The following is a 27,276-nucleotide window of genomic DNA, read 5'->3' on the forward strand; positions in this document are numbered from 1 at the left end:
GTTAATAACCTATTCGAAAATTGGTTAGAAGTCTGTGAGATTTCGTCATCAACGTCAACACTGTTGATCTTGACTCTACTATAAGAGCCTCTGTTTGAGGGTTGTGACTGGCACACTGCTTGAAAATGCCCCAATTTCCGACAATTGTTACAATTTTTACCATGTGCCGGACAGGAAGTGTCATTACCAATATGAAATTTTGAGCCACAACGGAAACACTGTTTTGAATATTTAGCCCCTTTTATCTTTGGCTGTTTGCTCAGTTTGTTATGAATGGCACAAACAGCTTCATTCTCACTAATAAGATCAACAGTGCTGTTCTGATTGGCTAAATTTTGGAAGTGTTTATGGACCTTTCAATCCCTTTAGCTAAAACCATAACTTCTTCCAAAGTTGGATTACAACATGACAGAAGTCATTCTTGAATCTTTTTGTGAAAGCAATGAAACACAAACTGATCCTGAATATAAACATCAGTATTTGAACCAAATTCACATTTAGCTGCTAAAACTCTCAAGTTTGCTATATACTCCTCAATTGACTCATCACTCATTTGTTTGCGCATAGCAAAATTAAATCTTTCAAGTAATACATCAGAGTCCCCAGAGTAATGCTTTGCCATACGTTCCTTCGCTTCAATATAGCAGTTCCATAGTACGTCGAATCCACCAGGAGATGAAATAGCTGGTAAGTTGTCGAATATTCTTTGAGCTGCAATACCTAGATGGTTAAATAATAAAGCTTTCTTCCTATTAGGGGAAAATTCCATAGCATCAATGGCTGCCAGATAGTTTTCAAAAATGTGGATCCATTCAGCCCATTTAATGTCAGGTTTACCTGCTTTCTGTAGGAAAGCTGGTGGTTGTACAATATTTTGATTGGATGCCATAATAAATTTGGGAAAATAAACAAATGTATTCTTCTTTGAAAAAAACAGGAATTGACACAACAGTGCAGGTAAATTTCAATGTTTTAATAAGCGCGTTCAAATGAAGCAACGCAACGCGATAAAGAAAAGTAAACAACAGTAACCAGGGCAACGTCTGGAGAGCCACGTAGAAAGTGCACACATAAAACGAAGAATCTGTCTTCAAATTGACACTAGCAGGACAAGCGTAATCTAGGCAACGTCATAAAAGGAACACGTGCGGGGCACAAGGAATCAGTTGCTAAGGCAACCTTAGAAGCGCTGTTGCGTAGCGCATGAAGAACGCGAGGAATCCGTCACCAAGGCAACTTAAGAAGCGCTGCTGCATAGCGCGTGAAGAGCGCAAGAGATCCGTCTCCAAGGCAGCTATAGGCCTAACGGTAGCGTATCGCGTAAGGCCTGTCCAATTAAGGCAAATACAAAATGTTCCCGTCCTACTCACACCTTCCAGCGCAGCCAATTACCTTACGATTCTCTTCTTTACGAATCTCTTCTTTACAGAAAGCGGAACAACGCCGGAACTGAGCACACAAAAAGGCAGCAGCTCACTGATGGGTCCCTTCTTTGAGGAAGCTCCTTGTACCCCACTCCTGGTACCAAATATGTGGCAGGGCGCTCGCCAATAAACAAGGAGTCGAGTTTCAGGATACGTGCCGGTGAGTTTATTTACACAAAAGGGACCCACGCACGTAGCTGCTTCTCCGTCCTGGAATAACAGCCAACTGCAAACCGAGCCGCCCGCACTCCAGAACCCAGAGGAACAACCAATGGAACAAGGATTCCATTGGGGCCACATGCGTGGAATACATACAAGAAACTAAAACAGTACAATACTATATGGGAAGTGGATTACATACAATACTATATAGAAATTACATACAATACTATATAGAAAGTAGATTACATATTACAGCCCTGCTGTCGTATGTGTACAATTGGGTAATCTATGACTGGCTCAGTTAACTCGCTTATAAGTCCCTGGTATATGGTACCAGAAGTACCCAGGGTTGGTAAGCTAAATGTCACTAGTGGACAGCAGCACGGAGTTGTGCCACACTTTACAGTGGCAAGATTAAAATATGACTCTAGACATGCAATTGCAGCCTAGTAGGGCAGCTTTAAAACTGCCTAGTAGACATGGAAAAATAAACCCTTTTGCTAGGTTAAAACCTTCATTTTTAATATTAATAAGCCACCCACAGGGAAGGCCTTGGCAGCACTCCAAGTAGGATGTTTAAAAGAAGGGCATGTTTCTTTTGTGCTTAACCAGCTCTGGCAGCGAAAACCCCAAATTGTTGTTTACACTGCAGCAAGGCCTGTGGTCCTATTGGCTAAGATGAAGTTTCACTAGTCATCGAGCTAAGTGCTAATTTCATTTGGGTCCACCAAAGCGATTTCTCCAGAGTATCAAGTTAATCAATACATTAAACCTGAGACAACAAGTTGCCCCCCTGCTAGGAAGTGTGAAGCGCTCCTAGGAACTGGGAGCAAACAGAACTGCTGAGGTGTGACCTCCTCCAACAGCACTTGAAGATTGCCATAGATGGTTCGGCTTCAAAGTGGCTACCGCCTCAGTGATACAAAAGGCGATCACATCTTTGCCTGCCTGCTACTTTGTGTAAGGAGAGGCTGTTATCTCATCCAGAGGGGGCAACCTGATTCAGAACGGTTTTCCAGGAGAAGTGGCTGAAGAAGAAAGCTTGCACCATCTAGGCTTAGGGTAAATAAGGGTATCCTGGGACTGTATGGAGACCACACTCCCAGGAGGAGATATAAAGTGGGAAGGGCTCCCTCGTGGGAACTATGGTCCCACTGCTAGTGAGTTTCCCTTCCCAAAAGATTGCTTAAAAATCGCACCTCAGACACAAAAGTCTTCTGATCAGAACTGGGGTGGGGGAAGACAGAAGAAAGCCACAACTGCTGCTTTGTGGACCCAAAACAAAAGACCACACCAAAGCCTGCACTGCTCTGATGCACCCAGGGGTCCCTTGCTGTGCTCGTATGTGGAAAACAGCCCTACTTAACAGAAGAAGTGACTCTAAAGCTAGGTGGCTAGCCTCCTGCTAAGCTTCAGGGCCACCAAAAGCTAAAGAAACCTGCACCTATCGAGAGCCCAGCTGCAACACCTGCCTGCCATATGACAACGGAGTGCCTGCCAGGCAACTGAGTCCAGATCTTGCTGTGGTTTGCCCAAGACTGAGGGATCTGTAGCAGACAAAGTAGACACTGGCTGCCCGCAAGAAAGAAACTCACCAACAAGTAACTGCTGAAGATCACCAGAACTGGAAGACCAGTTGCGACTGAAGGAGCACTGGACTCCCCCCAAACACTATTAATGACCGAGACGAAAAGCAAGAGACAGTCCATGACGCTTCTGTTAATACCAGAGTGGCCTCAGGAATACTCACCGCATCTCTGTCGCACCCTGAATCCCCAGCATTGAGACCACTTGTTGGCTGGACCGCGTGAAAGGAGGAAAAGACACAGAGGACCCTAATATTGCTGAAGACCGACAGGCAAGTCTCCCTGGGTGCAGGTGGTCCCTGTGACTGGCTCCCACTCCCTTGTGGCCCGTCCAAGCTAAAAGGAGCAGCCCTACTAGCCAGATGGTTATGAACTGTTCAACCGATTACGACTTATTACATCTGTTTAAGAGAATTTATTTACCTTTCAAAAATATCTTTGGTTCCCCTCAGGAGATTTTTGCCGTTTTGGTGTCTAATCTAAGATAAAATTACACTCTATTTGTATAAATTGGTGCTGGATTTTTATTGTGTCGTGTTTCTTACTTACCTGTTGTTTTGGCAATTCTAAATGCTTTGCACTTCCTCCATTGATTAAGCCTGACTCCTCTGTGACACCGCCACCCAGTACTGAGCTAAGGGTTTACTTAATGAGACCTAACTGGGCCCGATAAACATTATTGCATGGTGAGGTTTTACAACTACACAACATACTAATCCACTTTCTTCCACTCAGGAACACACCAAACATATCTGCACCTAAGTGGGGACTGTTCATACTGTATCTTTTGAAAGACTTTAGAGATTTTTCTGGTCCGGGTTGGCTTTGCGCTCTCAACATCTTCATCTGCTTTTTTAAATAACGTAAAAATCCGCCTAGGAGTAAGAGGATTGGGGGGCTAAACAGTCTTTTTGGGAGCTAGGAGTTCACATGCTACATGAGTGTTTATTGAAGGCCGATAAAAGTAGACAAAAACATTGAAAGAACAAACAAAAGTTCTGCTGGTGGCGTGGTGCTTCTGAGGTCAAGACCTTGGCTAAATGCAACAAGAAAACAACTTCCCGACATGCAGGTAAACATTACCAGGCTTACCTCCTTCCCATCATTCTGCAACCTTCTGTTGGTGTCCATTACTTGGTTCTATGAAAAAAAAATTATGGTGAAATATGTACTATTTGTTTCAATCAATGTAACTGAAGTAACAGCATTTGTGGTGTACACTTTTTTCAGCAAAGCATGCTTGACAGTTATTTTAGCCATCTCTAAAGTGTCAAAATTAGTTTTATCATATGGAGCACTGCAACTGCTCTGTTTTGTTATGATGCAGTCTTTATTCAACCCATCGAGGCAGAAGATCTGCCTCCCCATCTGTTTTCCACTGTCAATAATGCCTTACACCTTCCCAGTCCACATTCTACTGACATCTCAAGTTTGGTCCTGTTATGCGCTTCCTACTTTGACTACATGTTTGGGACTGCGGAGTGTGAGAGAACGAATACAACCCACCCGTTAGTAGCGGCCGGTTTAACTCCTATCTACTGCGCAGTGCCTCATCCAAACCTCCAAACCTGTCGGGGTAAAGGGTAATTTGAGGCAACCTGAACCGGACACTCTGACTCCTCAGGGATGTGTTAGAAACAAATCGTACCCCTTTCGTTCAGTTACTCACGCATGCCAAGGAGAGTCACAAGATGCAAAATAGTTGTGCTAAAACCTGTGCTAATGTAAATAAGGCACAGGCCGTGAAACTAAGCTAAGACGGGGTGCCCAACCCAAGTACTAAAATGATCCTCACAACAGTCCCATTATTTAACCCCTTCGCTGCCAGGCCTTTTCACCCTCAGATGCCAAGCCTTATTTGGCTATTTGGGGCAGTTCGCGCTTAGGCCCTCATAACTTTATGTCCACATAAGCTACCCACGCCAAATTTGCGTCCTTTTTTTCAACATTCTAGAGGTACCCAGACTTTGTGGGTTCCACTGAAGGAGATCAAGAAATTAGCCAAAATACAGCGAAATGTTTTTTTTCCAAACAAATGGGAAAAAAGGGCTGCAGAAGAAGGCCAGTGGTTTTTCCCCTGAAAATATCAACAAAGGGTTTGCGGTGCTAAAACCACCAGCTTCCCGGCTTTCAGGAACAGACAGACTTGAATCAGAAAACGGGGGTTAATCAACACAATTTTGGCATTTTAGTGGGACATACCCCATTTTTACTATTTTTTGTGCTTTCAGCCTCCTTCCAGTTAGTGACAGAAATGGGTGTGATACCAATTCTGGATCCCAGAAAGCTAAACATTTCTGAAACGTAGACAACATTCTGAGTTCAGCAAGAGGTAATTTGTGTAGATCATGCAAGGTTTTAATACAGAAAATAACAGCTGAAATAAAAAAATATTGAAACTGAGGTGAAAACAACAGCCATTTTTCTCAACGTTTTACTCTGTAACTTTTTCCTGCGATGTCAGATTTTTAAAAGCAATATACAGTTACGTTTGCTGGACTCTTCTGGTTGCAGGGATATATAGGGCTTGTAGGTTCATCAAGAACCCTATGTACCCAGAGCCAATAAATGAGCTGCACCTTGCAATGGGTTTCCATTCTATACCGGGTATACAGAAATTAATTTGCTAAAATATAAAGAGTGAAAAATGGGTATCAAGAAAACCTTTGTATTTCCAAAATGGGCACAAGATAAGATGTTGAGAAGCAGTGGTTATTTGCACATCTCTGAATTCTGCGGTGCCCATATTAGCATGTGAATTACAGGGCATTTCTCAAATAGACGTCTTTTTTACACACTGTCTTACATTTGGAAGGAAAAATGTAGAAAAAGACAAGGGGCAATAACACTTGTTTTGCTATTCTGTGTTCCCCTAAGTCTCCCGATAAAAATGGCACCTCACTTGCGTGGGTCAGACTAATGCTCGTGACAGGAAACGCAACATGGACACATCACATTTTTACATTGAAATCTGACGTGTTTTTTGCAAAGTGCCTAGCTGTAGATCTTGGCCTCTAGCTCAGCCGGCACCTAGGGACACCTACTAAACCTGCACATTTTTTAAAACTAGACACCTAGGGGAATCCAGGATGGGGTGACTTGTTGGGCTCTCACCAGGTTGTCTTACCCAGAATCCTTTGCAAATCTCAAAATCTGGCTGAAAAACACATTTTGGTGACAGAAAGTTCTGGAAGCTGAGAGAAGCCACAAAATTTCCTTTCACTCAGCGTTCCCCCGATAAAAATGGTACCTCACTTGTGTGGGTAGGCCTAGCGCCCGTGACAGGAAATGCCCCAAAACACAACGTGGACACATCACATTTTCCCCAAACAAAACAGAGCTATTTTTTGCAAAGTGCCAAGCTGTGGATTTTGGCCTCTAGCTCAGCTGGCACCTAGGGAAACCTACCGAACCTGTGCATTTTTTTAAACTAGACACCTAGGGTAATCCAAGGTGGGGTGACTTGTGAGGCTCTCAGCAGGTTCTTTTACCCACAATCCTTTGCAAAGCTCAAAATCTAGCTAAAAAACACCTTTTTTTCACATTTTGGTGATAAAAAGTTCTGGAATCTGAGAGGAGCCACAAATTTCCTTCCACCCAGCGTTCCCCCAAGTCTCCCGATAAAAATGGTACCACACTTATGAGGGAAGGCCTAGTGCCCGTGACAGGAAATGCCCCAAATCACACCGTGGACACATCACATCTTGCCAAAGAAAACAGAGCTGTTTTTTGCAAAGTGCCTAGCTGTGGATTTTGGCCTCTAGCACAGCCGGCACCTAGGGAAACCAACCTAACCTGTGCATTTTTTAAAACTAGACACCAAGGAGAATCCAGGTTGGGGTGACTTGTGGGGCTCTCACCAGGTTATCTTACCCAGAATCCTTTGCAAGCCTCAAAATCTGGCTAAAAAACACCTTTTTCTCACATTTCAGAGACAGAAAGTTCTGGAATCTGAGAGGAGCCACAAATTTCCTTCCACCCAGCGTTCCCCCCAAGTCTCCCGATAAAAATGGTACCTCACTTGTGTGGGTAGGCCTAGTGTCCACAAAAGGAAATGCCCCAAAACACTATGTGGACACATCAAAATTATTAAATACTAAACTACCCGTTTTTGCAGGTGGGGTGGGAGAGACCTGCATTTTTGATCCTGGGCTCAGCAACTATATAGGGAAACCTACCAAACCCCAAAATCATTTCTGAAAACTAGACACCCGAGGGAATTCAGAGAGGTGTGACTTGCGTGGATCCCCCAATGTTTTCTTACCCAGAATCCTCAGCAAACCTCAAATTTAGCTTAAAAACCCACACCCTCTTATTTTGTTGAAGAAAAAAAAATCTTCCCTGGTCTCTGGTGGGCTTTCTGTCCCCCCTGGGGCAGACCTTCCAAAAGTAGGCAATATGGCCAACAGTAATGTGCCCCAATGGGGAGCGACCCTTGTCCAAGGGGCTGCCTCCCCTCCGAAACAAAACACACACATCAATAGCCATGTCCCTGTTCCACCCCACCCCCCAGGTGTCTAATGGCAATCGGCCTAATTAATATAGGCCAATCTGCCCCCAAGGGGGCAGAAAAGGCCTAGTAAAAAAAAGTGCCCCCCGGGGAGCGACCCTTGCCTAAGGGGACGCTCCCCTTATCAATATAAATAAAAATAAAATTAAAAAAACATCCCTGGTGCCTAATTGCTACTGCTTCCCCTGGGGGGCAAATCGGCCTAATTAATATAGGCCAATCTGCCCCTCTGACGGGCAGAAGAGACCTAATAAAAAAAAACTACCCCCTGGGGAGCGACCCTTGCCTAAGGGGTCGCCCCCCATTATTATAAATATAAATAAATTTAAAAAAATCCCTGGTGTCTAATGACTTCTGCCCCCCACCGCCCGGGGGCAGATCAGCCTAATTAATACAGGCTGATTTGCCCGTGAGGGTGTCAGAAAAGGCCTAATAATAAAATTGCCCCCCGGGTAGCGACCCTTGCCTCAGGGGTCGCTCCCCTTATCAATATAATTTTTTTTTTTTAAATCCCTGGTGTCTATTGGCTTCTGCTCCCCCTGGGGGCAGATCAGCCTAATTAATATAGACCGATCTGCCCCCGGAGGGAGAGGTGGGGTGGGGGCAGAAAAGGCCTAATAAAAGAAATCACCCCACTGAGAGAAACCCGTGCCTAAGAGGTCGCTCCCATTATCAATATAAAAAAAAAAAATCCCTGGTGTCTAATGGCTTCTGCCGCCCCCGGGAGCATTTCGGCCTAATTAATATAGGACGATCTGCCCACAGGAGGGGCAGTGATGGCTTTAGATTAAATGTTCCCCCTTGGGAGCGACCTTTGCCCAAGGGGTCTCTCCCTTTCTTTGTTTACACAAAGTAAACAAAATCCCTGGTGTCTAGTGGGCATTCCTGCAGCACGATTGCTATGCTATGCGATCGTGCTGCAGGAATGCACAGAGACATGAAAAGGGAAGGAAAAGCCTTTCCTTCCCTTTTCACGCCTCTCTGCCTCACCTGCCCCCTGTACTGAGGAGAAACTAATCAGTTTCTCCTCAGGTCACGCAGGAAGGATTGCTTCCAGCACAACGGGAGTTGACCTCTGATGAGGTCAGTGCGTGTTGGCACGCTGTTGTCATCAGACGTCACTGAGAGGGTGGAAGGGGGGTGAAATTCCCCATCCAGCCCTGCCCTGTGGGGGTTGGGGGAGGCCGTTGGGGGGAAGCGCCACCACTTCCCCGAGGGCGTATACCAAGACGTAGTGGTTATGTCCGTGGCGCCTCAGGGCTGCACAACGTAACCACTACGTCCTTGGCGGGGAAGGGGTTAATTATTACATCCGCTATAAGGATAGGTTCTGATCTAACAAACGCCGCCAGAATGGAAGGAATCTTAGGTTATCAAGTAGCACAGAAATAAAACGGACAGCTGGCGGAGTTTACTGATTATCCCATCTGAAAAACGGATCCAACTTTAGAAAGAATAATGCTCAATTCTAGTGTAATTACCTGTGCATAATTAAGTATGCAGAAGCATGGCCTGCATGACAACAGTAAAATACTCTCACAATGTACAGTCTTTCCCAAGAAAGCATGAAATATATTTGCCAAAGACGTCTGCGAAAAATGGTCTTTGTGGAAAACTTAGAACTTGTGAGTCTAAAAAAATATCCATCTGGCAAATGTCCATGAAAATTAGAAGAAAGGAAACAATGTGGTTATTTCTACTAGTCCGGCTAGGTTTCAAGCAGCTCGCATGTTCACTAGGTTCAGTAGATATTTACAAATCGTCAAGTAAGTCTGCTTCTTGGGCACAAATCCAAATTTTCATTACATATGTTTGTTACTGTTTTCAAATATTGCTAACAGTGGTTGCAAAACTGCTCTTTCAAACAAAAGGCATTTAATTCTCCATCATTTATGTTTAGCAAAACCTTTAAAAGTACTTTTTTTTTTTTTAGCATTTCAACAAAGTGTATCTACAGCTGAAAGTTGAGCTCAGTTATCTTTTTGAATGATTTTTATTCATTCCATTGTCTATGCCCGTGGTTCCCAACCTTTTGACTTCTGTGGACCCTCACTTTATCAATACTGGAACCCGGGGACCCCCACTGAATCTTTATTTGAATCCGGGGACCACCCACTTAGTCATTACTGAAAGCTGGGTACCTAATCTGTTAAAATTATTACATTTTCTAAGCAGTCGCAGACCCCCTGAGGAAGCTTTGCGGACCCCCAGGGGTCCCCGGACCACAAGTTGGGAACCACTGGTCTATGCAATGAGGATCAACTAGGAGCTGAGTGCTGTGGACACATTTATAGTGTTGCTTTCAAAGGCGCCTTGCAGTAAGTAGGAACATCTGATCATTCAAATTAACATGTATTCAGTATTGCCCATCTTTTACACTGTTTTCTATTATGTTCCTTGCCTTTTCTGAACATGCTCAATGCATACTAACAATACATCTTCCCCAAGGTATGTGATGGCCATCATCGCGGGGAGGGGAGCAAAATACTGACAGATTCTAAGCTTTAGATTGTGTAATGTGATCACTCATGCAAGTATTTATAAAACTCGTTGATCCTAGTTTCAGTTTGAAGATTGGGCTCCTAGTTAGCTCTTGCTGCTTTTCCATTGTCCACTTTTGACAAGGACCACAGCACTGCCCGAATTATATTGCCTTATATTAATAATTCATATTTTACGATAACTCAACATAGTAAATGGGTACACTTTGATCTTTTGAAAGGGTTCTGCTCATATTCTTATTAATATGTTATGCACACTTCTGTGGTCTGCACACAGTAATCAATTTACAACTAAACAACAAATATCTACATAAAGAGTTGGTCTCTCCTTACACAGAGTCAGACAACATCCAATGCTGAGGCACTACTTCTAAATACACTTCTAAATACAGAACAGGCTACGAAAAAGATACTTCCATGGAGGCAGAGAAGGACCTGTAGCTACTGTCTCACAATGCCTTCAAATGAGAGATCTCTGAAGTGCACAACCTGGCCAGGTTCTTGCTCAGTGGCTGCACACTGCACAGGCAAGAAGGCAGCAAATATATTTCTGAGAGTACAGAACCACCTTCTGACAAATTGTGATGCATGCTGGATCAGACCAACAGGATACATACCAGGTAAATGTACTATTTTCCATAAGTTCAACTTTGGGCTCTGGCAAAATGCTAATAAACCGTGAGGCTGAGTGATCTGTAAACATCACGTTCAGTCGTACCTTGGTCTGTCTGTCTCATGCAGCTAGCAATATCACATTTCCATATTCCAGGTGACAAACTGGTGGATGAACAATCAAGATCCCATCCAATGGATGGAAAAATATTAGTTATTAAGGTATTGACTATCTGGCAACTCCCAGAGGGCAGTCCACCATCCCAGTATGTTATAAAGAAAGCAGCCAACATATAGCACATCGTTTGTGCATTGTAGCCTAACAGTTTGCCTTGGTTTATAAAGTCTTGAAAGCAAATTATGAACCCATTGGCCTGAAAAATGGACTGCAAGTAAGATTCTAGAATCTCGGTAAACAGATTGTCTTTGGCCACGCATTCAAATAAGAAGACTGAGAGGATCTAGTTTTGTAAAATTCAATCAGGTGGTATTTGTATAGCGTGGCTTGTCACCCAATTGGGTATTCAGGCGCTTGCTGCTGGTGTTATTTGAAAGCCAGGTTTTTCTGAAGTGGGTCAGCAAGGACGTGGAGTAGGAAGGTGTTTCAAGCGAGGTGGGAGAAGGAGGGTCCTCTGGCACGGTAGTAGCGTATGCAAGGTATCTGTGTGAGGGCAAGGTGTATGAAGCAGAGGTTCCTGGGCCATTGGTTGAAGTGCCGACGGTGGTTCAGGTGTGCGGGTCTTTGGTCATGGAGGGCTTTGTAGGCATGGGTCAAGAAGCTTGAAATGGCATTCTTTTGGATCAGAAGCCAGTGGAGGTCCTTCAGGTGCTGGGTGATGTAGTTTCACTGGGCCAGGCTGAGGCTCAGTCTGGTGGCTGCGTTCTGGATTGTCTGGAGTCTTTGCATGGGTTTTGTGGTGGTGCCTGTGTAGAGTGCATTGCCATAGTCCAGTCGGCTGGTGATGAGGGCCTGCATCACTGTCTTCCTCGTGCCGATGGGAAACCACTTACCAATTTTGCAGAGCATATGGAAGCAGGCCAGGGAAACGGCGTTGACCTAGCATTTCACGGAGAGTTCTCAGTCGAGGATGATGCAGAATCTGAGCTCTGATGGCCACCAGGAGTCAGTCCAAGGGCTGAGTCTGCCAACGATCAAAACCTCGGTTTTGTCTGTCTTTAGCTTCTGGCAGTTGTCCTTCATCCAGGCAGATACGTTCTTCATACAGTTGTGGAAGTTGGTCTTCATCCGGGTGGGGTCTGCGGACAGCGAGAGGACGAGTTGTGTGTCGTGCGAGATCATGTTGATGTTGTGTGATCTGACGATGTCTGCAAGTGGTGTCATGTAGATACTGAAGAGTGTTGGGCTGAGGGAGGAGCCTTGGGGGATGCCGCTGATGGTGTATTTGGCTTGTGAGGTGGAGGGGAGGCGGACTCTCTGGGTGTGTCCCGTGAGGAATGATGCCGTCCATCGGAGCGCATCGTCTGTGATCTCAATCTGGCATAGTTGGTCGATGAGATGTGTGGTGGGAAACCGTGTTGAAGGCGGCAGAGAGGTCGAGCAGGATCAGTGCGGCTGCTTCTCCTCTGTCCAGCAGGGCGCAGATGTCGTCTGTTGCAGTGACCAGAGCTGTCTTCGTGCTATGATTGGCTCTGAAGCCTGATTGGGACAGGTATTGTAGGTTGTATCTCTCCGGGTGCTCGGTGAGTTGGAGGTTGATTGCCTTCTTCGGGACTTTGGCGGGGGACGGAAGCAGAGAGCTTGGACAGTAGTTCTGGAGCTCGCTGGGGTCTGCAGAGGGTTTCTTAAGGAGGGGTCTGATCTCAGCGTGTATCCATGCTTCTGGAAAGATGACCGTGGTTAACGAGGTGTTGAGGATGGAGGTGAGCTGGGGGCTGATCTCGTCTCTTCTGAGGTTGAAGATCATGTGGAGATAAGTGGTCAGTGGGTGCTCCCGAGTGGATGGAGCTCATGAGCGTGGTTGTGTTTGGTGTGCTGAGTTGTTCCATGCGGTCAGCGGGTGGTTGGCGGTGGTGATTTATGGGATGCTAGGGAGGTTGGAGGGTTGGCGGATCAAAGTTTCTATAGATGATTTTTATCTTGTTGTGAAAGTGGTCAGTGAGGGCATGGCAGAGTTTCTGTGGGGGGAATAGAGTTTTCGACGGCTGACAGACAGGCAAACTCTCTGGCAATGGTAAAGAGTTCCTTGGTTTGGTTGGCGCGGATGATCCAATCGTTAAAGTTCTGTACTGCCGAATCCAAGTTGGTGGTGAATTTGGGCTGTGAGGTGCTAAGGGCGTTGGTCCATTGCTGCTGAGTGACCTTGGTCCAGCTGTGGAAGGGGATCTGTGGCAGATGGGGGCGGCGCAGTGGTTTGCGGTGAGGGTGATGTGTACGATCGAATGGTCCGACCATGTACGTTCAGAGGTTTAGCTTTAACTGATTCTGTTGCTGGACATGAATATGGGGTCCAGCGTGTGTCCTGCTTTGTGTGAGGAGTCTGTGACCAGTTTCTTGAGGCCGATGTTGTTTACTATTTCCAGGAGGTCGGTGGAGTTGGTGTTAGAGGTGTCATCTGGGGGAAGTTGAGGTCTCTGAGGAAGACATAGTGCTCGAAATGAATGGCGAGTGAGGTGATGAATTCAGTGATAGCGTCGCTGAGGCCAGTTCTCAGTCCTGGTGGTCTGTATGCGAGGGTGCCATTGATGGTGGTGTTGCAGTCGGTGTGGAGCTGGAAGTTCATGTGTTCCATGATATGTGTGGTTTGGTCATTGGTGCCAGTGCAGGTGATTGATTTCTTGTGTATGACGGCGATGCCGCCTAAGCGTACGTTGGTGCTGTCGCAGTGTTTCATTTTGTAGCCGGTGGGTGATGCTCTGGCGATGTCCGGTGGTGAGCCAAGTCTCTGTGATGACAGTGACGCCTGGGGCGAGGGTGGATATGGTGTCCCAGACTTCAGCTTCATGTTTGCAGAGCAATCTGGCGTTTAACAGGAGCCATACGAGTTGTTCCGAGGAGGTCTCGGTTGGCGGGGATGGTGAGGCATTGATGACAGCAATGGCGGTCAGCCCTGGGGTGGAGATGTACCGACAGTGGGCACAGGTTGGTCCCGTTGTGCGAGGGGTTAAGCGTGGCAGCAGTTGTTGGGTCCGGGGTCACAAGCACACAGATCTGCAGAGCAGTATCTGTGGGGGTGAGTAGGGCTACGCTCCCTGGCGCAGTCCAGGTGCAGACAGGCAGAGACAGGTCTGCCTTTGGCACGTGCCACAAGATTAAAGAAAGGAACTGCTGTATTGCTGCTAATGCATTATCAAACCTGTATACAGGTCATCAAATAACATGCATATCATCATGACACATCTCTGTCAACAGAGCCACTTACAGTCTGCCAATCTTCCCTTCATTGGAAATGTTCCCAACTTCTGAAGTTATTTTTCGTTTGAGTTGCATTTTACCGCAACATAGCAACACTCCCTTCAATTTACTGGTCAACCTCTGAGTCCACCTCTTGGATGCTTCTCATGGCTGCAGTGTACAGTAGCTTTTCTAGTTTTTCTATCTTCACTCATCGCAACAAAACAATGGAAGCTCTCACTGGCCTTCATTCGTTCATATCCTCCTTTGCTGTGATCAGACTGATCACCTTCTGTCTTTTGTTTGCCCTCCCTTTTATCGCAAGAGTTTATCTATATTTTAATGTGGCAGAAGTGGTCCATTTATTGAAAAACATAAAATATTTCCACAATGCCTTACCTTGAGTTTCTCCGCTTCGCCTCTCACTTTCAGTAGCTCTGTTATGGAATCCACAAAGCCTTGGTAATGAAAGTTGCACATCTTTTCAATCTCCCGATCATGATTCCGTACTCGAGTCTCCAATTTTTCCATGAATCGGCCATGCTCCTCCCCATCATAAACCGACCTAAAGTACAGGAAATGAACATGAGTTAGAGATGTTTTATTGTCAACTTATCAACATGATGTCCAGGTACCTATCACATAGCGGTCTTAAATAATATTGTTGTGAATTCAAACAAGTTGCATGAAATATCCCTCCCTTCTTGGTTCATTTTCTAATAGTTCTTTTAAAACTGGTAAGACGTGTATGCCACACACCTGTATAAACCACAGCACTAACCAAACACTATATAAGTTATCGATTAGCAGGATAAATCCTTCCATAAAGAAGAATGGGTATTTTGGTGACTCCCAGTGGTAATAATGCCCATTAAACAAATACAATCCAAACTAAGGGCTAGCCTGAGACAGCAAGAGTCATTTACCAATACGAACCACACGATTGGTTCCATTATCCCATCATTAGATGATATGTAGGTAGTGAAGGATTAAAAGTTATACAGGTATGTGTGGGCCATGGAGGCAGAGTAATATAGCTGTATTCTATTAGAGCTCACCTCGTGCCCTCCTGAATAAGTGAACAGCACCTGAACTAACACAAGACCCGGTTCCAGGAAATACTGGTGACAAAAACTGGGTTGAGTGGGTGCACGTGGTGGGTGAAACTCAGGGCTGTGGCTCTTATTCCAAATGAATGAATTAATTTTGAACTTGTAAAGCGCACTGCCACTCCGAAATAGAGCATGCTGGTGCCAAAAACAAACATCCTGCTTCATGTCAATCTGACAGGGCCAATGAGAGAAATCCACCACCTGCTACTACCATTCTAATACCAGGAGAGTTCTGTTGCACTCTGTAGCGAAAACCATGGGCAGAGCTGAAGCCAGGTCCCAGAGATGAGGTAGTGGGGAAGACATGGAACCGTCATGACCCTGGCCCCACAGAGAGAGATCCCCCTCATGTACACAATGAAGGAACACTGGAGTGGAAGCGTGCTTGGATAGTGAAATGTGAAAGACAAGCATAGGGCTGGTTGATCCGTCAGCCATGGATATTTTTTGATCAAGCAGGACTGGGGAGCATTATTGAAAAATAGGTCTTCCCATCAGAGACCTTTCCCAGAGGAAGTGATGACTAGGACAGTGCTGCAATCATGACAAACAAATTCCGAGTGATAAGGCAAACAAGAATATTTACTCTAGCTCGGCCACCCCTACTGCATTGACATGCTGAGGAGAACAAAGACAGAACTTCAGAGATTGATGAAAAATTGATATGTTTAATGTCCTGCTTTTTGCCTCAGAGTGACACGATGGGAAACAAAAATAATACTTCATGATTCAAGCAGTGAAGTAGATTTTATTATGATACTGAACTCCAACGGAGGTCTACATAACGTAATACAATAAAACAAAATACCCACTATATATTCAAGTCCATAAAAATGAAAATGGGAAGGTAAAAAAAACATCTAGAAGCAACAAAGATCCTGTATAAAATAGCAACATACATTACACAACAGAAGAATAAAATAAATACCTGCAGCTATGTATATGCAACCACAAAAAATATATCATCAAGCAGCACAATGAAAAAAGATTGTACATCACAGATTACAAATCACAGAACACTAGAAGACAATATGCACACTCTTATTTCTGACCACACGAAGGAAGGGAAGAAGCTATATCTAGCTAAGAGGCAAAACAATAACATTTTGCCAGCCTCTATAAAGTGCACCATGCATAGAGCAATATGAAAAGTGCAAATAGTGCCTGATACATTCTAATATGAGTAAACTCAATGTACAATCTTAACATAGCAGCATGCTTAACCAAAGTTAAAATACCAGTAATTGTATAATTATTGCACAAGTTCATGCCCAAATGTAAGAAAATGTTTCATTAACTATAAAAGCACCCACGTCTACTACGCCAAAGCCCAAGAAGAAAATCTTCAAAACATGGGCCCTAAAAAATATTTAAAAAAGGATCTGAAAAATTGTTAAAGCTTATTACATATCATTTCATTTGAGGGAGATGGTACAAAAGTGGAAGCCTCTGAAGCAGAATGTGCGTTATATTTAATAAACATGTGCCTTAAAAACTGACGACAAGCCTCCAACCACCCAGTACACACAAATAATATGTGGTTGAGGTCTGGGATATAAGACTGGCACAGCTCACATTTTTTATCCTTTTTGGGAACTTTATTCCAAATTCCGGTAACGACCTGTAAGGGGATCAGATCCAATCTCAGAGATAGGATCATCCTCCGGATCCCACTGGATGGGGGTATATTCTCCAGAGTACAATCGAACACCACCTAATTACGCAGATTAACCTGACTTAAGGCAATATCTCTGACCAAACCAATTTTGTGCAAGAGCCCTTTAATAATTTCTTCAGGGCAGCCGCGGACATGGAAGATTCTATTTCAAGTTAATCTAAAACATTTCAATAGCCCGTCTAAAGGACCTAAAGAAGGCACTGCACTCTTTCAACCGGAGGAAGATTTCAACCTTGAGGGTTTCCTGTAGAGTTCCCTCGTCACCACACAGAAGGGAATTACCCCACCTCAGGACATGGCAAAGGAAAATAATAAGCCAAATTCCAAGCGCATCACGTGAGGGGCCGCAGGAGGGTTCACAGTGCACAGCTGACGAACAATTTGACCCTCAGTTCTCTTAAGTGAATGGCAAACTTCATGTCAACTACTTCACATGCGTAACACAGGGAAAGATGGATTTTAGTCCTATACACTGTGAGGAAATGCCCAAAGTGTTGTTTTATCAAATCTGAGCAAGGCATTAGCCTGTGACAGGGCCCTATTGGTACAAACCTTCAAGTGATCCAGATTCTGCCCATTCTTGGAGGAAACCTTCCCAAGATAGAGCTACAAGTCGACTATTTGCAATTTGTCATAACCTAGACACCAAATTACATTTGTTTTTAATCTGAAACCATTCTTTCTAAAGATCAAGACTTTGTTTTTAGAAATATTGATCTTTAGGAAATGGTTATCAGCTTACTCTGACAATGCAGCAAGACAACGTTGCAAACCAATGGGGGTAAGGTCCATTAGGTCTACGTCATCAGCATACTGTAAGGAATCAATGAACAGTTCACCAATTTTGGGAAGGTCACCCCTCACTTGATAGTGGGTACCTGGAAGATCAAAAATGTATAAAGAAAACAAAAGGGGGGCCAACAGACAAGCATTGCTTAAGATTGTTGTATGTTTTAACCTTAAAGGTTAAACCCTGTGTCCTTCCCATGAAGATTTGACACAAAGTGCCAAACACTGTGTAACTCCATTAAAAGACCCAGAAGATGATGCAGGACACCCAAGCGGAAAAGCTTCCTCCACAATGTTTGCAGATCAGCTCTATCAAATGCCTTGGAGAAATCAATAAACGCTGTAAAAACCGAAGCACCCTGGGAAAAAGCACGTTTGTCCACTATTGTTTGGAGGGCAGCGATATTGTCCAATATTGTCTTAAAACCAGCTTGTTCTGGAAGTATAATAATCTGATTGTGGGGCCACTGCTGTAGGTGACAAAGAACACTCTTGGCAAATAAATTGCCAGAGGCATCCAACAGACCTATCTGAGCTATCTGTCTAAAGCTTGCTTAAAAGTTTTTGGGGCCCTTCTTATACAGCGTGACAATAACACTGCCCTTCCATGACCAGGGAATTGTCCCCGAGAGATAAAAAAAAAAAAATAACGGGGCAAGAAAACAACCCCAAGCAATGGCCTCCTTTTTGAAGACCGCAATGGGGACCTCATTGGGCCCTAAAGCACTAGAAGATCTGGCATTCTTAATAGATCCCGCTATCTCAGCCTCTAAAGGGGCACACTACAATGTAAGGGAGTCATTATCCACCAGAATATTCCAAGAGAAATCAAGTTCAGTATTAGACGCATACAACTGGGAGATGTAATCCACCAAGGTATTTTCAGCAAATGGAATAGCCTGCGCCTTCACTCTTGAGTCACCATATTCGATTATCAAACCCCAGTACTTCCAGGAATCATTGGACCTATCTAACTCTTAGATTAATCCCTTTTTGATCAAGGACCATTCTGTTCTCTAGACATTTGCATTGGGTTCGTAACTGTGTTAGTTGGTTGGTTGATTTCACACGGTCGGCCCATAGAAAACAGCAAATGCTGTTTCTGTATTAATACATTTATTTCCTGATTTAATTACTTTAAGGGGTTTTACATTTCTTCATCACCCGAACACCATCGGAACTGGAGTTTAATTTATGAAACTCTTCCATATGGGATTAAAAAAACAGAATGGGGTCACCATGGACATATCCGCCAGATCCTAAGAAAACTCATTTGATCTTAACATTAGCAGAAACTGTATTCTTGGCTGACCAAAGGAGCAACCGTTTGCCTTGTTAAAACCAATCATATCCAAATGGGGGCTCCCACGGTGCAACATCTGTCAATTAATGGTGACGGAAGTTCTAACTATACAATGATCACTCACATTGGAAGGAAAAACAGCTAGTTTCTCACAAACCCCAAACATTTGAAAGGAGCCAACCACATAGTCTTACAAGCTCTGAGCGGAAGTGGTATGAAAGGTGGTTTAAGCTAATTCACCAACAGGAGATCTCCCATTTAATATGATCAGGTCGAGTTTACTAAGAGTCTCAAGTAAAAAAAACATACATGCTTGTCAGTCCTTATTTTGTTCGGTAACAAAATTTCCTGCTTTCACCAAATATCCTCTTTTTCGTCGTTGGGAAAGGTTGCAATGGCAGAATTAGACCTTGGAGTTTAGATCACCCATTATGATTACACAAGAATAATCTTTCATTATGAAAATATCATGTACAAATGTGAAAAATAAGCTCACCAGGGAATCAAACAATTTCCCAGGGGGAATGTACATGTTCGCTAATAAAAGAAAGAAGCACCACTATGGTCACCTAGAAATGCCAACTTCAAACATATACACAAATTTGAAGGGTGAATATAAAGTACATGCTTCCAGTTGTCCGGGTTCTTGCGCTTGGCCTCCACTGGCCTGGCCCCTTTCAGAATGCCTTGCCTTACAGGAACAAACAAAATAGCCACTGCAATCAAGCTCTGGACATAAACACATTTCTGGTAGGCATATAATCAAGGGATTAAACGATTTAAGGAAATTCAGTTTAACCTCGTCTTGCCCTAGCCAGGCCACATTCCAGGAGAAATGTAGCACATCCATGCCACCTCAAGGGCTCATTGATCCTAGTTGAGGGGCAGTCATTATTCAGAACACCTGCCACCCAGTGCCAGTGGAAGGGGGTCATCCTTTAGAGAAGGAACACGCGGATAACTTTCGAGGTCCACCACCACATTGATTACTCGATCTCCCTTGACATAGGGAAATCATATCTTTGAGGTTCCCCTAATCAAGTCCAAAATCGGACCCCACTGAATCGATCACCGATGGCCTGGACACCCTTGGACCTTTCAAATGTTGGACCGGGTTTTCCTAGCACTCAAACACAAAAACAATGTCAATCTCTTGTTTTAGAAAATACTCATAATTCTGAAGTACTAAATGTGCAGTGGCTATAGAACCGAAGGTAACTCTGGAAAAATGGGATGGACCAGTAGAATGGATGGCTGGCAACATTGGGAATATCACCACTATTTACTAACTTTAAAGTGTCGATCTCAGCAAAAGACTTAAGAATACAACTTCTATTTACCAAATAAGTTAACATCCAAGACAGAAGACAATGCGCTCTGTTCCACCAAGGCCTTTTGGAACGTGGGCAACAAAGAAACCCCTAAAGGTTCCTTGGCCCGAGGCTGAAACATTTCTGCCCCTGATTAGGGGAGGAACAGGGTTGAGGGTGGCCTCTGGGGGTCCGTGATCCGCAATACTCCTGCACACAGATTAGATCCAATCTGGCCCTCTTTTTCTATCTCTCCTAAATGTGAACATTCTACGCAGGGCCACTCACCTGATGTACTAGCATCTCTGTGACCTGACGTCTGGAGGGGAACCCCACTACCTAATCCCAACTCCATACCAAGAGATTCCGTTGTAACTTTGGGCCTGGGTAACCGAGCCCCGTGGGGGCGGGGTGAATAGGAAGGGTGGCAATAGCCGTCACTAATCCGGAACTAGCCTCTGCCCCAACAGGAACCGCAAACTGAGTGTTCTGCATACTACTTTCCAGGAAACGTTTTGCCAAACCACCCTCCCCCTTGGCCTTTCCTTATCGATATTTGGGGGGGAAAAGCAATTTTTTAGGGTTCCGTTTAGGGACTCTTCTAGTACTTCTCTTTGACAAACCCTTCTGACTCCTTGAAATGGACAGCGTCTTATCCAACGTTGGGGCCCCAGTAGGTACGGCACTGGACACAAGCATGATCTGATCTGCTTCAGATGGTGTACCTGTAATTACAGCCTCCCTTCCAACCCCACATCAGACTACTGGGAAGACCGGTTTCCTTTCCCAGTTTTTGTTAGTACCATTTTTTTGTCCCCCTTTTGAACACGGGGAATAACTCAGGTTCCGCATCACCCAAAAGGGAACACTGCTCCACATCCCTAAACAACATGTTTAAACATAGCTCTTCCTTGACTAAATCTATATTCTGTTTAGAGGCCGACATAAGGGGTAATGCTTTACCAGCTTGGACATATGCATCCTTTAACACACACCAGGGCCCGCCCACGCTGGACCTTAGATTCACATAGTTATCCTTGTGAGGGACCTTGATAGAAGTTATTAAGGGTTTTAACTTGGACATCATCACGATTGCTTACACCTTGCACTTCCAGCAGAACAGCAGACATGTCAAAAACATGATGAGAACTTAACATACATTTTTCCAATAGAGACAAGATAGAATTTAAAATCTTTTCAATACAAAATAGAACGTCCGACGGAACACTCGCCCCTCCATTAACTGTATTAAATTGCATACGCGGCGAGAACGTGTCATTCTATAAGTCAAAGAGGGAGACCGCCAGCAGAGGAGAAGTGCACACAAAGAGGTTAAGGATGGGCGCTGGAAGAAAGGTGGGGTATGTTAAGAGGGCCGTCTTCAGCCCACATTTTCTGAGAACTCCCTGCCTACCATGTTCTGATCAATATCAATGCCTGGGAGAGTAACATCTTCACCAACCACCACCTCTTTACAGGCTGATGGAGCCACAACTTCACCCATTTCACTTCTCTGGTACTCTACTGAAGCTAGGACTATGCAAAGCCCCTCATGGTGGCCGACCCCCCCACATATATGCGGAGGAGAGCTGTCACTCAAAGCACAATGAGAGTGGTCGAAGAGCATGGACTGAACAACTAACAACGACTCCCCTGCATACGCAGCCTGGATGTGGAGGGGTAAGGGGGGGCTAACCCGCTAAAACCTCACAATCCAATAAAGACCCTCTGTTCTCGCTGGCCTTCTCTGGAAGTCCATGAACCAGAGGAGTGGACGAGTTTACAGCTGGTATGACAGCAGGGCCCTGACTTAAATCCTTAGACAGTGCTGCGGGAGCTGCTGCAGGCATTTCCAGACAGAACCCAGTAATAACCGGGTGGTATTTAAGTACGAGTTGCTGAGAACTTATGGCAGAGCAGGTAAATTTCCTTAATCTTGTATTTTTGGTATGAGAAGTCATTTTTCAGATGCTGAGGAGCAGCTAGCAATTAGAATGGCTATACCAGACTTAAAAATAATTTTAAGAAAAATGTGCAAAACCAGGCTCCCCGCCAGCAGGCACAAACTGCACCGACCTAATACTGGTCACCTCCATACCACCTCTGGATATGTATATATATATGACCCTAACAATTTTCTTTGTCACTAGATAACTTGTTATAGTCCCATAGTGATAACTTTTTATGAAAGGCTGCGGGCTTGCCAGCGAATGTTTAAGCAAATAACTGAATGGAAATACCCAGTAGTTAATACTGACGCTGTGAAGAAACTATTCTTCACTTCATTTTTATGTGCTTCTGTTTTTAATCGGCTATCCTCATTGGAACGCATTTTGTTTTTTAATTCTTTTAACCGCGGGTCTTCAGCAAGCATCTGAAAAATGCAGTGATGGTTTTGCTACGTCCAGTTCAAGGGCAGAGTCCCGTCCTTTGATGAGAATAGATGAAGTGGGTTAGTTTGGACTGTAAGTGGCGTTTGGAGGTTTATGGGAGCAAAAGAGAACAAAGAAGAACTCTGAGCGGGACCTTCTCGGGAGGACCTCTCGAAAAAGAGGACATTTTGAGAGCTCGCTGTAGTTTACATTTTGGAACAAACAATTGTGTTTTCTCCTATGGATAACCATTTATGGAATGTGCTGGGACCTTTATTCAATGAAAAAAGAAATATATATATATATATATATATTTATATTGTGTAAAGGTATATAATCTTAGGTTCAAATCAATAAGCTAATCATCTGATCAACTAATTTTGATAAACTCTATTAGGAACGTCTACCAAAAATTGCAATAGATCTTAGAAGAAAGGTCATGCATGGTTCAAGGTCATGTTGGACAATTACACCCTTTGTCAGCACGACCTAAAAACTAGCCAAAGGCTTTGCGAATAAGCCAGTACTGTTGAGCTAACTTTTTTGGGTCCCTATGTAAAAGAGTCAAGACAATATATAAATGTAAATCTAAGTCTCAGGCCTCTGTAGCGTCTTTCCTAAAATGAGCACACAAATGAATGATGTGCTTTAGAGGCTGCATACAAGCTGGCCCCACCGCTTACAGTGACTGACATGACCCCCAACTCTCTTCCAGGCCACAAGGAGAACTGCATGTCTGGAAGGAGAAATCAGCTCTGGGTGTATATTGCCAAACCTTGTTCCATTTTAGAAGCTCTTTTTATACAAGATATTAAAACAGACTGTAGCTGAGGTAGGACTGCAAGGGTTTAAATGAGATATTCGTGGTTAATATTACGACGAGAACATATTGCATTTATAAAGCAGCAACAGTGCAGTTGGCATTGTACAAAGGGAACAGGATACCACAGTTCCGCAATACAGAAAAGCAGACCTTAGAGTCTATTATTACTGTACATTACTGCAGATGGTTACAATAACAGTGCCTTGTGGGCCCTTTACTCAAGCTAGGATACAGAGTGCCTCACAGAGGACACTGACCATTATGGAGCCTGCCCACAAAGAGCATTTCTTACTATCACCCTAACAGAACCCATCAGACATGAACATGGATAATCAACTCCGATCCTTCCTGGAAGCAGTAACCACGCATGTGGTGTGTCCATGTCAAACACACTTCCGATTAACTCTATCACAGCAAAAACATTTGGAGAATTTCAATTTCTTTCTGTACAGATGAACAGATTATTAATATTGTAACTCATACTTTTTCTTGGCTTTCCCATTCAAGAGGGAGGATGAATGGTGGGGAGTGGGGGGCTCGGGGTGGAACGTGTAGAGGTATGTTCCGCCACGCCCAAAATATACACCCAACACTCAAATGCCAATACTAGTAAGTGGATCTTCTAGTTTACAAGACCAGCAATCCTTTTCCAGTATAGAACCGCATGTCTGTCGGGAAAAGGACTGGGCAACTCCGGTGTTGGAAGAGAAGACCATCCGTTCATAATTCAGGCATCAGAAACAGTGCAGCATAAAAGTCTAAGCATGGGCCTCAACACCCTCTATGTATCGCGGTTAATGCAGAATTTTAATTTTGTTTGATGAAAACTAATTGACTTTTTAAATGTTTTTTCACATGTATTTTGTTTGGAATAATTTTTTCACCTAACCATAGCTCCCCAGGGTTTGCAACAACCAGATGAATTCCTATATGTATCATCTATGTCCCGATTACTGACCACATTAAAGCAGTTACTTGATAAAAATGAATTACTAAGCTAAGGAGTGGGCACTTTCAGGATTCAAAATACAAGAATGGAGGCCTGTCATATTCATCCACAGATAAACAAAGTTATGAGTAATATATGCTTATTTTATTGAGCCATCACCTTTTTTTTTTTTTATTATAGTTAACTTGAGACTAGGGAGAGTAAAAGAGACAAATAAAAAATACAGTTACAAAGTAGTGAATGCTAAAAACCAACAGAAAAGCAGTCAAACCAGCATGGATGCTAAAGGAGCAGACTTTTGGCAGTCCAAGGTCGCCAGCTGTGGAAAGCTCCACATTTTATTCTATGCTCGAAAACCAACCACATCTTCCTCAGGAAAAAACTATGCACTTGCTTCTCTAAAATCCCTTTAGCAATCACTTCTCTGAGCCAGCAATGCCAGAAGTACCATTTGTAGTCAAGGTAGGGCTTGTTTTTGACAGCACAGTTTGTGAAAGATCAGGAGAGGGAAGCTGCTTTAATGGGGCAAGTTTTCAAGGGTTTCGTCAAGGAGACAGTTGGACTGAGCTCTTAGGTTGTCTGGGAATTCCCAGAGTTTTGGGTCACATACAAACAGACCTTCCTTTACTACATTTTGGTTTGCAAAGCACTCAATTACTCACTAGGTGTCCTGGAACTAGTCAACTAATACGTTTTGCACACCAGCACACATGCTCAGAAATTGAGCCTAGTTTAAGTAAATACATAGGTTTTCAGAGCCCTATGGAATTTTCAAAGGTCAGGCTCTAGGCGTATCTCCGGCAGCGGTCTTTACCATTGATTTTTCTGTATTTTGAGATGGATTCTGTGGGAGAGATTGGATATGCTATTTTGGTCATACTGTACGCAAAGTGTTTGTAGATCACCATGGCCTAAAACAACAGCAGGCAAGGACCATCCAACAAAGAACTGTGAAGATTCACTCTTATCGCCGGTCTGACTGCTTGGAAGCAGGAAGGATGGACCTTGGAAGCAGGAATAGCAAACACACGACTGTTCTGCATATGTACATGCCGGCTGCTGGCTCAGGTTAGTACAAAGTAAAAAATATTGGCAACTTGGATTGGACCATACGTAAGAGTCAGGATTGCTGGAAGAAAAACAATGCATGTGATGATTGTAGCTATTTCAGGTAACAAAACTGCTGCAAAATAGTAGCGCTTGGCAGCTTTTAGCTCTGTTTTGTATTTAAGCTCATGATGACTGTGGCAATATCTTAAGTGAAAAAAGTGCCCCCAAATAACAATCAATCATCGGTAAACAGGTATGACACTGACCGTGAGTAAAGAACTGTGGACAGTGTGGAAAAGGGATGGCAAAGGAGGTAACAGAGAAAAGAAGGAAGAGGCTACCAATGTTCAGGCAGATTAAGTGAAAATGAGTAAAAAACACCAAAATAGGAGGAGAAGGAGCAGACCACCGGGATTGCCGGAGTAGGAGCATATACTGGCCCGTGATACGGATAAACACAAGTGATAAAGGAGGGGAGAAGCTCTATGGCAAATTCAGCCGAAGAGAGAGCTGAGCCAAGAATAGTTTGAATTGGAAAGGAAGTTAAAGAATAAGTAGGTTAGTGGCATGAAAACTTCAGATTTAAATCATGATATTTGGATGGTGGGGGAAGGGGTGTTAAAAAAAAAAAAAAGGGCAAGTGGAAGAAAAGAGAGGCGTACCAATAAAGGACAGAAAATTAAAGAGTTTTGGTTTGATCCATGGACCACTACTTTTAAACCACACTTGTCTGTAGCATAAACCGCTGGACTGACAGTCACTGCTGGAGACAAAACTAACAGTCAATTAAAGAAGCAACTCAACTAGAATGCAAGAGAGGAAAGGAGGTAATCTTACAAATGACTTCTCTAACAAACACGGACTGTGTCCCATGAAAACCTAATACAAGGCCATAAATGTAGACAACCTTCAAAACCCATTCTGCAAGGACTCATTTCAAAAAGGTATTCAACACATATAGAAATTGGAAATTATCCTAGTACTCTGCGAGATACAAAAACTAACTTTACATTTTGTGAATACGTGAACGTTCAAACTATAACTACGGAATGTTTGCCGTTGGAGGTGGATCATGTATTTTTTAAACAACATCAAAAATGCATGACAACATCTATGTACTGTGCACTAGTAAAAAGCAAACATCAAGGCAAATACTTAACAACACAAAATAACTCACAGGAAATGAATATATTGTGCCTTTATGGCCGGGGATAAATGCTATGAACAAAACAATGAACCTATCCCACTACATACCCATGTTTTAATGAGACTGCTGCACACCAACTATACTGGAAGAGCAAGAAGACACATATCTGCAAAACATAGGACAGGCTCATGGCCTCCTCTGAAGGGTCAGAAACTTAAGAGTCTGGGTATCTCAACTGCTGGGTTCGATGAGCCTACAGTATTCCAAGGACTAAGAATCAAACTGATAATACTGAACTGCTCACTGCTTTAGGAAGAAGTACAATAAATGACGCTAAGTCACAGCAGATGCAATTAAAGAATACTCCCCATGCTAAAGTTCTTATTACCTCCTACCAACCCCCTACCACCCTTAACAGGAATTGTTTGAGGAAAGCCTAATTTGCAATTTTTAATGATTAAGTTGTCTCATTAGAACTCTTGCTTATCCACCAAATCCCTCCATGATATATACACAATCTACATCTATGATACTGGACCAACAAATAGTTTTTTCTTTAAAGCATATCCTATTTTTGTATTATACTTCATTTAGAA

The 27,276-nt window shown here is 43.7% G+C and overlaps 1 protein-coding gene across 2 annotated transcripts in view; it reads right to left on the bottom strand.

The window, feature by feature from the left end:
• The window catches only part of EXOC6B (exocyst complex component 6B), a 1,319,737-nt gene that overhangs the window by 1,181,648 nt on the left and 110,813 nt on the right, over positions 1–27,276 (bottom strand). For both annotated transcript variants that reach the window (XM_069205590.1, XM_069205592.1), the window contains exons 2-3: positions 14,547–14,712; positions 4,265–4,312 (exon numbers count right to left, since the gene is read on the bottom strand). In XM_069205590.1, coding sequence (XP_069061691.1) covers positions 4,265–4,312; positions 14,547–14,712 — 214 coding nt within the window. The remainder of the gene's footprint in view (positions 1–4,264; positions 4,313–14,546; positions 14,713–27,276) is intronic.

The sequence above is a fragment of the Pleurodeles waltl genome, chromosome 1_2 (genome assembly GCF_031143425.1).
Source record: "Pleurodeles waltl isolate 20211129_DDA chromosome 1_2, aPleWal1.hap1.20221129, whole genome shotgun sequence".
In the NCBI taxonomy this organism is placed as follows: domain Eukaryota; kingdom Metazoa; phylum Chordata; class Amphibia; order Caudata; family Salamandridae; genus Pleurodeles; species Pleurodeles waltl.